The following is a 14,517-nucleotide window of genomic DNA, read 5'->3' as shown; positions in this document are numbered from 1 at the left end:
TGTCCCGTCTTGACCCCTTTGCTTTATGTAACGCTTCTACTGAAAACTGCCAGTTACGCATATAGTTTTTGAGCCATACTTGGATTATCTTCTGTCTTGACCCTATTCTTAAAGCACACAGGTCTACTTCTACTTCTTTTTTTTTTCTTTTTATTTATATGGCCAAGGAAACTTTTATGCCTTGTTTTAATTCTTTTTTATAAAGTCTTCTTCATCTTGACTTTGACATTTCTCACTTTGCTACTTCTCTTTCAATACAGCAGGCTTTTCTTACTCATCAGTTAATTCTTTGTACAGATTTTGCTTACTGCATCCTCACTGAAGCCCATTCAATCATATCAGCCTGCAGGCATTCATAAGAGACCAGATTTCTCCAATACGGAACACCAAAGAGGAACATTTTTCAGTTTTGGCGTTATTTAGAGATGTTTGAAAGCCAAAGACTTTGCATAGGGTAGAGCAGGCAGTTATTAAGAGCAAATGTATTGGGTTTATTTCATCTTTCATTCCTTATGATCTCAAAACTTTCACTGCCTCCATTACATTTTGAAAGCACACAGTATTGAGGATTGATGGCAAGAAAATTAAATATATAGTATTGTTTAGGTATCGTATCCCCATTTAAAACATTGGACACCTTTAAAAACCTATCCTTTCTCCTTATAATTTGCAATTAAATGGCAAAATCTTATGGAAAGAGCTGTTCTTCAATAAAGCTGGACTGCTTGTAGTAGTGCAGTGGTCCTCCCTGGCCCACGTTGTCATACTGTGGATCATGTAATATTTTTCTGTCAGTGTCTCTTTAAACTGTGTGTCCTTTTGACGTGCGGAAAACGGACTCCACAATCCGTAAGATTGTAAAGTAGGTATGTTTATTCAGCGCTGGGCAGCACAGGGGGTAGTCCCACCAAAGTCGTGCGTGCCACAACACGGCAGCTTGCCCTGTTTATATATAGCAAAGTGTTACATATACATGAAGTTTCCCGATACGCCTATACATATGCATAACCTGTCCCCGCTTTGTATTAAAATTAGCCCCAAGAAGTCATTTCCATAAACTCCTCCCCACTGCGCTTGCTCAGTGCCTCCTTGTGGTGGTCGTCGGGGGTCGTGGGGATGAAGGCCAATGGCTCCTCTTCGTCACCGCTAGTAACCCCTTGTTCTTGCACAGACTCAGTTGCTCCTTGGCTCTTGCCCAAACTGCAGAGTCGGTGTAAACCAGTTCTTAAGGTAAACTCCTGGTTCTTATCAAAAACTGTCCTTTGTAAGGAGCCACAAATCTTCCTGCGTCAATTAGTTCTCATTCCTTCTAGTCTAGCAACCTTGGCAAACCGTTATTATCTTTTGCTTCATGCCCTCCCCATTCTTCCCGTCCTTGAATAGGGTTCTAAATTTACTAAGTAACTGTACTACTGACTTTAGCAAAGCATCAGCAAACTAGCCTAAATCTTATGCATGTAAGCCACTTACATCTGGGGGTCTTTTGACCCTTAACATGTCACTTTATCCTCAAGCAGTGCTGAAGCATACTAAGAGTGATGTGTTCCTACAAGCAATGCATTCAGAATCATTAGCATATCTGTTTTACCTCTATCTCTTAACTTTTTATGTAGTCTTGTGTTAATTAGTTTTCCTTTATTGATTTAGCTAGATAACTTTTCAGAATATCCGTCTTCCAAAAGCCAAGAATGTTAGAAGACAACATTGAAGCTCCAAACAGAATATCCGTTCTAAAATAGCTGCCTTTTTGTTTTTCAGATGGGTTGGTCACTTCTTTGTAAATTAATAGAGATTTGTCCAAGTACTCTACACAACATAGCTCCTAACGATGTCGGGAAGGACTGGGAAGTACTGGGTGTTCACCAGTAAGTATTTTGTATGCAGAGAGTCTTTTGGAATGCTTGGATATTGTGGCAGCATATATATGCAATGAAATAAATTTATATAAAGTTATTACATAAGCTCGTAAATGGTTGAATATTTTTGTGGGTTTCTTCAGCCTTCAGAATGGAAGACTCACACAAGCAGGTATCTTACCTGTTTAAACGTATGAATACCTGATGGAGAAAGTAAAGGAGACTGAGGCAGGCTCTTCTCAGTGGCACCCAGTGACATGATGAAAAGCAATGGGCACAAATTGAAATATAGGAAATTTCACTTAAACATTAGAAAAAAACCCAAGCAAACTTCTTTTGTTGTTGTTGTTGTGAGGTTGATCAAACACTGGAAGAAGTTGCCCAGAGAGGTTGTGATGTCTCAAGCTTTAGAGATATTCAGAACCTGACTGGACATAGCCCTGAGCAATCAGCTGTAATTGACCCTGCTTTGAGCAGGGGAGTTGAAATAGGAGACCTCCAGAGTCCCTGCCAATCTCGGCAATGCTGGTTTTCTGTGGTTATCAAGGTCTTCTGTTTTAATGGATGGATGCAGTATTATCTGGTTTTGTGTGTGTGTTCTTTCCAAATGTGAGGAATTATATCCACAAGCCTAAAGTAGTGTACATCAAGAAGAGGGGGTTTTGTCACACCCAATCTTACTGTCTAAAAATTAAGTATTTAAACTGGTCCTCTCGGCTACCAGTGAAGTCAGTGGACACAATTACTTTCAGAGAGGATAGTTCATTCCATTAGTAAGTTACCCTAGAGCAGGTTGTGGTTTGGACTTGCTCATCTCTGTCTATTAACCATCGAGGGAGCCTAAGCAACTGGTTTCTGGATGACTGTGGGTAATGGGATGAAAACCCACGTAGGTTAGCTCCGTAGTTGTTCCACAGCACAAATGCTAGTTGTGTATGTAGGTATAACACAAGTAGGAGAGAAGGGCTTTGTTTGGTGTTCTCTCACTTGGACAGATTGCCTCGTTCAGGGCTGATAATGACAGCAAGAAGCTACAGCCTTGTAACTCCCCTAGTGAATCTGCCTCTGCCTTTGTAGTCTTCACCATACCCTTCCTTAGAAAGGCTGCTATTGTAAGATCATTTGCATGAAAATGCAGTTTGGTTTGGGGGGTTGGTTGGTTGTTTTACAGTGGCTAGAGTACATGGTCAGTAGGCGAATAAACTCCCGTGAAAGGAGCATTGGCAATATTTGTTAGAAAGTGAAAGTGATTTTGGTTGCTTTTCATCAGCAAGGAATAACTGAGCTGAAGTTGAACAAGCTAGTTGCAATTTCTTTGGCAGCTTAAAGGCTTGTTAATTGACTGAGACTTACTATGAGAGCTAGAGATGGTGCTGTTCATTCTTGGGTCCCAGAAAAAAATTACTCTTTTGGGGCTGATCTTTCCCATAGCCACCTCAGAGCTCACGTAGTGTGTGCAGTTGAACAAAGCATCCTTTTCAAACTCAAACTTCACTGAAGATCTGATGATAACAGTACTGTCCACAGTTCCTTCCCGCTACCAGTATTTTAGCCAACCGTGTATCCCTGACATGTTGACAGTTTTCCTTGCTGTGGAGAAACTTGTTCTTAGTGGGGGCGTAGACTCAGACATTTCTGTCAGTGCCAATGGCAGAGCAAGCCAGCTAAATTACATCTCAGGTTCCTTGTAGGTGGATTGGACTAGTACTGCAGTGCATCAGCACCATATTGAATACGTGCTGTTTGCAACAAGGCAGGAAGCAGTCATGGTGGACTAGAAAAGGTCTTTTTTTTTTTTTGGGCAAGAGATTTTCACTTTTGTGTGTGTAACTATTTTAGGAGAACAGAAGTCTTAAGCTAGAAAAAGCATTTTTTTCTTGTCTCTGAGCCAGGAGCCAACTTGACAACATTACGGTCATGTTTACAAACAGTAGTTTGGTATTGATTTAGGTGTTCTTGGCAGACAGTGTGATAAATAATTAAATAGTCACTATCACTGTGAGGGGAGAGGAAGGAAATCCCTTCAATGTATTTGCGTCCTTTCCACAAGCTCAAGGAAACTTCATGAGATATTTTATAATCTTTTATGTTGAACTCTCATACAGTAGATGGGGTTTAGAAAATTTTACATCCTCACTCTTGATTATGCTTAAAATGGGAGGGTGTATGCAGGGAATTTTCTCCTTGTGTTAGACATGCCTTAGTGTGTGATTATTTTACCCTGCAGAATATTGAGCCAGCTCACATCTTTATATATCAGCATTTGCCTGAAATAGGTCACCCTCTATATAATGTCCTCTTCCCAAAGCAGAGTTCCTTCCCCACAGCAGAAGTCATGAGTCGTTGGTAGACAAGGGAGAGATGTTTAATGGCTTCAGAGCATTTGATAATTCGGCGGCCTTTTCCTTTCATGCAGGGTGTAAGGAGAAAGTAAGTAAGAAAGTCTAAGCCACAGCTACTTATGGAGCAAAGAGGTGAAGGAATCTTTACCCCATGTACAGTTTCTACACATGCGTGCATGTGCACACACACCTGCAAGCACACAATAAAATGCATTAAGAATGCTTAAGACTAGAACACTCTAATTGGGAAGTTGAAGCAGATTTAAGGGTGTCTGTTCAGCTACTCTACCAGGTTGGTTAGGATGGCTCTTTATTTTCCTTGTTTCCTAACCCTATACTTAGTCCATACATGTGGGCTGTATGCTAGGACAAGAATTTGCCTCAGGACTGAAAACCCAACTGCCACCATCTATCCTTGTCTGTAGACTTGTAAGTCCAAAGTGTGCATACAGAAGTTTCGGTGGGGTATCTATTCTCAGTTTAGGGAAAAAAAAAAAGCCAACCTGCATTTAACTGGATTTTATTTTGCATTCTTAAGATCATCCCATTCTGACTAACCTTAGATTTCAGTAGTGGTTTTCTGTTTGAGAGAGTGTATTTAAGCAAGGCAAGTTTTATATGAACAGACAATATATCTTTTATTGGACTGATACTGTTATAATTTCCTATTTTGAAAAAGGTAAAGGATATTATACCTCTCATCAGACTTTGCCTCTCATGTCTACTTTGATCATCATAGCTACAACACTAGTGCTACAACAGCGGAGAGAGAAAACAGCAACATCATAGTATGACGGGAAGCGAAATAAAACAGTGATACATTCATTCTAGCTTATAAAGTTACATTTAGCAAGGCAAAGAACATCATTGCTAGAACTGGGGAATGAAATTTGGATGAAGCTAAGGGCTGCTTTTTGTTTTTCAAGACAGGTTAAGAATTTCTACTACAGTATCACGAACTACTGCACAATCCATTTTTATTAGGTGTTATACATACAAAGACTCACATTTGAAGATTATTAAGATTGCAGAGTCAAGCTCTCCAAAATCATGAAAATAAAAAAATGCAGGTTTCTTTAGGTTTTTTATGTGAGTCTATCCATTATTATTTAGTTTTTAATTACCCAATCTGGGTTTTTCCCCCTTTTGAGATACACTTCATTCAGTGCAAAATCAATGCTTATTTATTTTCTGTCATCAGCATCATTTAACGTTCGGCCCACTGCCTTATTTACTGTACATTAGGGATTACCTTATGTGAAAACCGGCCTATTCATTTTCTTCTCAGCTTTTCTGAGTGTTCATCAGTGTTGTCTAGAGCTTTTAAAATTTTGTTTATTGAGAAGTTGTTATGGATTGGTGTGGTCACTGTTTTACAGATGGTAGTTTTAGCAAAATATGTTAAAAGTATCAACTGATTTTTGGCTGCCCAGTTTGAGACAAGCACTGGATATTTCAGAGTACTTAGCTTGGCACGCTCTGTTTTAAAAGTCCAGTTTGGTTAACTCTGATGCAGCATTTCACAGGTTAATATCCATGGGTCTCAAGTTGGGCCGCCCAGAAAGTAAGGAATCTACAATTGGCAGTCTATAAATGTTTATTTTTAGTGATTTGTCCAGCATCACATAAGTGCTATGTGGTGGAGACTTAGACAGGGTAGAGTTCTTCAAGATGCTGTTCAAGTTCTTTAGCTGGGAAGCTGCTGCTTCTCTTCCAGCAAACCCTTGATCGCTTACTTAACTTAACTCTTGCAACAAACAGAACAGTGCCATACAGTCTGCTGCGCCCCACAACCCTGCTTTCTCTGGAGTAACCCCATCCTGGTTAATTAAAAATTAAAGTAAAATTGATAAATTATATATCTTTATTTTCATGAAGTATGATAATATTTAAGATATATATAGTTAATTAAAAATTAAAGTAAAATTGATAAATTATATATCTTTATTTTCATGAAGTATGATAATATTTAAGATACCAACATTATTTCATTGCTAACTTGAAAAAATATAAGCTGAAACAAAAGTTTAAAAAAAAATCAGTTGGGAGCTTTTGCTAATTTCTGTAACTATTTTTGTTTTTAAAGTAAACTTTTGGTAAAATTTTGTGTGTATTAATATTTCTTTAGCTGTAACTCTTTCTTTTTTTTTTTTTTTTTTTTTTAATTTTTAGGCAGATTCTTAAAATGCTTACACTCCACAAGGGAAATATGAGTCTCTCAGTAATAGGACTGAAAGCATTAAATCTACTCATCGTGTCAGGTATCGTGCATTTTACTTCCCTACTTTGTCTAAGCATTTAAAACACAGAACTATGGTATAAAGTGTGTGATGTCAGACCTGATTTTTCTCTCTGTTTTACTCCGTGAAGTCACTTGTCATTTGTACTTGTATACAAAATAAGAAGAGTACTGTTTTGCACCTTTTTTAGGCAGGTAGAAATGATTCTCCAAATTGCAAGGCTGTGAAGAACATGACTGATTAATTTTGCCAACCTGTTATTAGCTTAGACACAAATACTTGCTGTTAAGTAGTGAAGTAAAATAAGTAAGAGCTTATTTTTTCTTAACAAAGTGTAAATTTGGTGACATTCTGACTTGCTTCCTTTAGTACTCATTAGTACTTTTGAAAACAGTAAATAATTTCTGATATTTCTGTTATGCTGCTCTGCAGAGACCTAATCTTACCTGGTACTGAGAACTTCTCTCATGTTGCTGAGATTCTTGATCTTCTCTTGAAATTGAAGAGAGACCCTAAAGGGAGAGATTCTGCTAGTTTTATTGGAGTTAGCATATAGTATTAGCACAAGTTATTGTTAGAGTAGGAATGTTTCCATTGACTTTAACAGGCTTTGGAATCAGCCTTTTTTACAAACTAAGGATTAGAATTGACTTTAGTTAGTTAAAGCTAATCCAGCTGTCCAAGCTTCTGCTATAGGCAGTAGAGTGAGAGAAGCACTTTCAGAGGATGGTTCATGCTATTCATTTGTCTGTTTTATAAGATCAGTTACCTCTTGAACCTGTTTTCCCCTCCCTTTTGATTGTAGAGAAGTCTGGAGAACTAGCTTAGACTGGATGCCTAACTTTTTATCTGCTGAAGTTGGGTAATTCACATCTTGTTATAAGCCGTAACACTGTATGATTAATAAAAATAATAGCAAAATCTGGCTATTAGTGAGTAACTGTAACCAGCAGCTTCTTTTTATAATTGTGAGATACCGTAAAGGGTCCTAAACTGTTGATTGGATATTCCATAACAGTTTATTCCTGTATTCTTTATATGTTTGTAAACTTGAATTGCACTGTAGCTGGAGCTGATAGGCCAGTGTGAATGCCATACAGAAAGATTTTTCTCTTAAAAAAAAAAAAAAAACCACAACCCAAAAACCCCAGCTACAGCTGAAACACTGGAACAGGCATTATGAATTCTATTGTTGTTGTTGTAAGCTTGACAAATTGTTGTGAATATGAATCTTTTTGCCTACACGTGCTATAGAGATAGTAATTTTTTTTTCAGAATTTTTCTGGAAGAGCAATTTTCTGAAAAAAAGAGCCATTCTGAAGGAGCAATTTTCCTCATAAGAGCAACAGTGAGATTGGCTTTTCAGTTCAGTTTCAGGCTGAAGAAATGGCTGAGAGAGTGAGAATAGGGTTTCATGATACAGGTGAACTGATTTCATGGTTCACTGTAGCTGGTGGGTACATTTCAAATTGTCTCTTGCTTTCCTCAGGCAGTGTAGTCCTGCCCTCTTTATTCTACCAACCTTACTTCTTAGTGAAACTTTTCAAGTTGCAGTGACTGCAAAAGGGGGGTTTATTTGATGGATTAATTTTCAGCCAGTTTAGTGAATTGAACTGGCTCATTGATGGATCAGGCAAGTACCAAAGCAGTGCAAGGTGGGAGCAAGAGTGGAGAGGGGAAACTGTCTCTTTGGCAGTAATATTTTAGAACATCTCAGTTGTATTGTAAAATACTAACTTAAGAGGTAACATCCTCCGGTGTTATACAAAAACCTGGACTTGAGCCATCGGAATAATTTTTAAGGACAGTATTAAAGAATTTTTGATTTTAATGATTAAGTACAGCGCTCCAATAAAAACGTTGAGAACTAATCAGTGCAATGTGTAATCTTTTCTGCTATTCAGATGTAATTGCTTTCCTGCTCTTGGAGGAAGAGGTGGATGTGTTTTCCTTGGTATTTAATGCCATGCACACCTTCCCTAAAAATGAAGAGATTCAGCAACATGGATGTAAAGCATTACACAAACTTTTTGAGAAAGGTATTTATATCTTGTAGTTTATTAAGTTAGAAAAATGTATAGGTTGGGAGGGGCTGCAGCTCTTTATTTAACTGCAATAAATGAATTCTTGCATTCCAAATTCTGTTTTGTGTATTATATCTGTTCTTTGAATGAGTTATTACAAAACAGGTTTTCCAAGCAATATCACAAATTTTCTAAATTAGAACAATGAATATGAAATTTTCAGGAAGTCAAAATGTCTCTTCATTTCTGACTCTAGAATTAACTGAAAAGACAGGATTCAATGTTAGTTAGTAACACTGGAACAAAGAGTAGTGACATTTGATTTTAATTCTCAAAAACCAGAATTGTTTATTTAAAGACTGGCAAATTTTAGTAATGTGTAAACAATTCTAAAATCAAGCAAAACTTGAGAAGAATACGTGATTCTGCTTTTGATCCTGACAATGCTAAAAGATGGGTATGTATCGGTATGATATTCCTGTGTTTCTTCTGAGAAATGAAGTCACTATGTATTGAATTTCTGAAAAATTTTCAGGACCTCTGTGTGTAATGACCAGCAGTCCCACTGTTGTAGCAGCCTTTCTTTGCTTTGAGTTTCTTGCTTCAAAATAAATATTGAGAAATACTAGCACTCCTACCAAGTCTGCTGTACTCCTTTGCTTCAAAGATAGTCCAGTTCTTCAGATTTGTTCTTTCTGGCACCGTTTTATATTGCTTTTTCTAAGTCTTCCTCCCACACATGTGTGCCTGGAATGATCTTCTGCATTCCTTCCCCTCTTTCACTCTCCCTAAATACTTTTGTCCTGCTGTATTTTCTCGTCAGTCTTCACAAAGGTCTGAACACCTTAGGTTTTCTGTGCATGTTTTTTATAAGTGCCTGATTTTTACAGATCTACAGACTGCTCTGGGTACAGGCCTGCATACCTTCTTCTTGGTGGTGGTGCTGTCCTAGGCTGCCCCTGGCTACTTTTTTCTGCCTCTGAGCCACCTTGTCAGTTATTGTAATTTGAATGTTTGCCTAGCCCTAGCTTGAACCAGATTCAGAAAATTATTCTGATTACGAAATTTAAAATGTGTCATTCTTTCTCAACCCGGCTCAGTTCCCTTATCTGGTTCATTGCACAGCCACACAGCTATGTCACTACAAATGACAGGGGGCAGGGATGGAAAAACCTTAAGCCATTATTACCGTGAAAGTAAGATATTATTAAGACATGGCTGTAGTCTTTATAGGAAGAACTCCATTATCAGAAAAAGTTGAGAAATCAAATAAAATTGTGGAGTATGCAAAATGGCATACCATCAAATTGTTTTCACTGTATGCTTAGCCTTTTTCACAGAACAAACTTCAGATATTCCTCACCAAGACAGTATATAAGTGAAGGAAAGGCTCAGTTTTTAGTAAAAGGAGTCATAACTGTGGAAGATGATGTGTATGGAGAGTACCTTACTTTCTGTGAAACATAGAAAGTAAATATAAGGAAACTTGATAACATGAGAAAAGACAATTGTGGTTGTACCAGGATATGAATTATTTCCTCAAAACATATTGTCTCTCTCTTGCTTTTCAATTTAGTGCCAGAAGAGCAGCTGACTGAATTTGTTGAAAGCAAAGATCATATGATCATAATGAAAGTTTTTAAAGAGTTTCCAGAGAAAGAAGAGGTGATTCTTCCTGCACTTTATTCATTACATTCCTTAGCTGGTCCATGTAAGTGCATTATTGGAAATTATTTTCAATTCCTTACCTCCCATAGCATGCATCAGCTCACCTCAGTTTGCAGTAATCTTTCAGTGATTGTAAAAAAATCAGCGAGAACTGGTTGGGAGTTGCCAGACAAATCACTTCTGTTTTCTTTAGGAAGTACCGTTTTCTAATTTTTCACGGGAAATTTTCATATTCAGTCATTCTGAAGCTGAAATCTCACATAAAGAACAGAAAGAGACTTTCTTCTGCTTGGAGTAAGTGATAATGAAAATGCTCATCGTGGTTGTAGAGGTCAAAGTCAAGATCCTGCCCTGTCTTTTTTTAATGCTTGAAAAATAAGATATATTTATTGACTAAATAAATCTTCAGTGAGTTTGGGTAGCAGCTGAAGAACACTGTTGGCAGAGGCTATTCCACAAGGGGAAAATCGCCCACGCAAATCCAATGACCAGAGCTGAGAAAAGATATCTAGGCTCAGACACCCTCCTCTGATGATTCAGTGGTGGCTGCAATGAGGGGCCCTGGTAGCACTGCACACATTATAGAGTATTCATTATTTCTTGTCTTCTGATAACAGAAGTCCCTGTTGTGGGCAAAATCAGGTCCTGAGAACTGTGCTTGATGATTTGCATCAATTTGTTGACAGCAATTTGATCTTGTTGACAGAGAGGCAGCTTTTGTCAGCTTCCTGTTGGTAGTCACAATTTTGGCAAGCATAGAGCAGGGTTCTGCTCTCTGCGTCTTCCATGAGGTACATAATGTTGTATTCTTGCAGATGTGATTCCTCACAATGCCTTGCTCATACATCCTGTCTGGCTCTATACAAATCATGCTGGCCCTGTGTATGTCACAAAACAAGAACTAGATTGGAGCATTCCACATTTCATCAGACTCCAAGCTGTTTAGTTTCTGTTTATCAAACTTCTTGCTGTTCCAGTTTGTGCTTAAAAAATTAAGTATTCCTTGAGCCAGAAATAATTTTACCCTAGCCCGGAAGTTATTGCTATTTTCTAAGGAAGAGGATGCCAGATTTTAAGTGTTTTTTAAAATAGTAAATACTTACACAAAGCGTAACAAGAGAAGGGCATGACAAAGTCCTGCTCTAAAGTAGGTATGTATTTGGGGGTTACCATTCTCAGTTCTGATAGGGAAGATTGAAAATAGAGAAACAGAGATAGCTTGCACATGAATGTGCAAAGCTAGGCTACTTTTGTCAGCATTTGTACTCTTGGTCTGTGACATCCCACAACACCTTCAAGAAAATGTATTCCTTTAGGGCCACCATGGAGAAAATCATTCACTGTAAGTACACACTCTAGCTTATCCAGTAGTAAAATGTTTGTCTCCCCATACCCTGAAGTTCAAGTCTCTATTCCAAATGAGTTAGATTGAAGATTTGTGCCTCACTATGCCTTCTTTCACTAACACATATGTAGACTTTGTTCCAGCTCATATATGTCATGAGAAATTGAAGGGTAAGAGTTTTTTCCAATGCAGTACAAGAACTCTTAAATCTCAGTAGTTTCGATGGAATGAGAAAATGCTTGACTTTCCTCTGAAGTCCATTAGGGGGGTGATGGGTCACAGAATGTTAGCCATCTAAATGCTAGCCATAGGCAGCCATCCAGACTTCTCCTCTGTATAACGGGGAGAAAGAGGCACCTCAAGAGGAAAATTACCTAACCCTAAGAGATGTATCTGTTACAGGTGGGATGAATCACCATATGGAGTGCTCAGATCTCTTCATCAATTGTTGTGAGAACCTAGATGACCTAGTTTTGGTGGTTAATCACAGAATGGCAAGGGTTGAAAGAGACCTCGGGAGATCATCTAGTCCAACCCTCCTGCTAAAGCAGGTTAAGATTAAATGAGATCCATTCCACCTCCTTTTCTCTAGCTTGTTCTGGGAAATGGTGGCTCTCTAAATAGGGAGCTTGGTTCTTGCAGGATTTAAACATGCAGTTAATTATGCTCTCTCTGTAGTAAGCAATTTTAGAATATTCTGAATATTTTAATATGTTTATAATTGTCACCTATGAAATGATAACTAACTGTGAAGTGATGCAATACTGTTTTGTGGAACATACCTTTAAAAAGGTGTTTTCAGTTGAGAATTACATGAGTAAATTGCTGTCATCTTAAGGCATTGTGAAAGTTTCCTTCACTATCAGAATGCTTCAGAAATGCTTCCCATCCAGAGCTTGCTTTTTCAACTTACAGAGTATCATTATTTAATATTCAGACATACATTATTTTGAAGATCTCCTGATGCTTTCAAAAGACTAATTATCTTTAATAATGCAGTTGTGAGTATTCCTCTTACGTTGTATACAAGAAAGCCAAGCTGTTGAAAGAACAACTAAGAAAGTTTATAGACCTCAGCAGGGTAATGCTAACTCCCTTGGAGTCAGTGGCAGGACTCCCTTTCATTCACTGGGGCCAGGATTTTGTCCAAGATTTTTTTCGGTTCATGTCCTGTCTCATACCCTGGATAGACATACTACAAGGATGCTTTCATAAACTGTATTTTAATTACCATAATGCTGTTTTGCCTTAAATTATGGTATGTGGGATTGTTCTGTCCTTGGTAGGAAAGGATGGATTCTTGTCTTCTTACTGGCCCCTGTGAATGTCTTGTTGGTTTTTGTATCTGGCCTGCCTAATAATCAGTAAATAGAGTGAGGGTGACCAAGCACTGACACAGATTGCCTGGAGGGGCTGCGGAATCTCCATCCTTGGAGATACTCAGAAGCCATCTGGCCGTGGTCCTGGGCAACCTTCTCTAGGTGGCCTTGCTTGAGCAGGGAAATTGGACAAGATGACCTCCAGAGGTCCCTTCCAGCCTCAACTCTGATTCTGTGAAATACAGAATTTGTAATGAATTTCAAAATACCACAGAAGCATTAGATGAACATTTCTGTACCCTCAGTACACAGTATGCCTATGGTAGAACTAATTTAAATGAAAATAATAACTTGCTAACTTGCCCCCTAAAAAAGAAGGGAAACTTAGAAAAGCATGATTAAATCAAATAAATGGGATTTATTACAAAAAAAAATAGTTTCTTAATTGTATACCCCTAGGAATATTACTGAAATACTGTAAAATGTTTACCTGATCACAGTCATGTTATAAACACCATTTATAAGATTGAATTAATATTTGTAAAACAATTTGTTCAGCTTCAAGAAAAATGTTACGTAAGAATAGTTTGTGAGGAGGTTTGTGTTACATGGCCTGATATAGAATGGAACAAATCCATAAATGTTAATATGGACTCTGAACTTAATGAATTATTTCCAAGTGTTGGTAGTCATTAATGTCTTCTATGGCAATACCAAGGAAAAAAATGCTACCTTTCTCTCAAGTTGCAAGGCAAAAACTGAAACATAAGCCCAGTTTTCTAAATAAATCTATTTAAATAAAGCCTAAATTAGAACCCAGTGAGGAAGTGGCCTCAAGTTGTACCAGAGGAGGTTTATGTTGGACATTAGGAAAAATTTCTTCACCGAAAGGGTTGTCAAGCATTGGAACGGGCTGCCCAGAGAAGTGGTTGAGTCCCCATCCCTGGAGATATTAAAAAGCTGGGTAGATGAGGTGCTTAGGGACACAGTTTAGTGGTGGACTTGGCAGGGTTAGGTTAAGGGTTGGACTTGATGATCTTAAGGTCTTTTCCAACCTAAATGTTTCTATGAGTCGCTTGTATAACGTGTTGGGTTTTTTTCTTAAGAGGCAATTTTTGTTTCTGTTTCTTTCTTTAGCCAGCAATGTTGAAGTGCTGATGTCTGGGAATGTTCGCTGCTACAATGTTATAGTGGAAATGATGAAAAGTTTCCCCAGTAGTGAAGCAGTTCAGGAAGTGAGTTGCTGTTTGTTGCATAAGCTTACATTGGGTAAGTGCACAAAGTTGTTTATAGTCAGCTTACTCTGTGTAATAGTTGAACTGACAGCAAGTGTTAAAAGTAACAAGAGAACTACTGTTCCACTTAATCCTCAGCATGGTGTACACCTCCATGTCTCTAATGATGTAAACATACTGAGGTAACACTGGCCACGGTCAATATGGTATACTTTTGTGTTAAACATTGGTAACTGATAAAGGCTGCCATAAAAGGCTAGAGTGGGGAAAAAAATGAGGCAAAAGGGTGGGAGAAGCACAAGATGAGAATGGAAGGTCAATAGATCCCATTCTGTATAATGTTACTACAGAAAGGAAGAAAATTCCTTCTAGATTTGTTTTTTGAAGTGCCAATGCTGAATGTGTGAGAAACAACTGGCGCTACTAAATTACCTGGGAGGTATTCTCCAAGACTGAGTTTTTCCTGCTTGCAGTGCATTTACCTTTAG

At 38.0% G+C, this 14,517-nt stretch overlaps 1 protein-coding gene across 2 annotated transcripts in view; it reads left to right on the top strand.

Moving 5' to 3' along the window:
• Window positions 1–14,517, top strand: part of LRRK2 (leucine rich repeat kinase 2) — a 70,676-nt gene that overhangs the window by 3,727 nt on the left and 52,432 nt on the right. For both annotated transcript variants that reach the window (XM_035891668.1, XM_035891669.1), the window contains exons 2-6: window positions 1,759–1,865; window positions 6,371–6,459; window positions 8,343–8,477; window positions 10,039–10,173; window positions 13,932–14,063. In XM_035891668.1, the coding sequence (XP_035747561.1) occupies window positions 1,759–1,865; window positions 6,371–6,459; window positions 8,343–8,477; window positions 10,039–10,173; window positions 13,932–14,063 (598 nt within the window). The remainder of the gene's footprint in view (window positions 1–1,758; window positions 1,866–6,370; window positions 6,460–8,342; window positions 8,478–10,038; window positions 10,174–13,931; window positions 14,064–14,517) is intronic.

This window comes from Egretta garzetta, unplaced genomic scaffold (assembly GCF_000687185.1).
Source record: "Egretta garzetta isolate BGI_Z169 unplaced genomic scaffold, ASM68718v1 scaffold33, whole genome shotgun sequence".
Lineage (NCBI taxonomy): Eukaryota > Metazoa > Chordata > Aves > Pelecaniformes > Ardeidae > Egretta > Egretta garzetta.
This window is presented reverse-complemented; position numbering and strand designations above follow the sequence as displayed.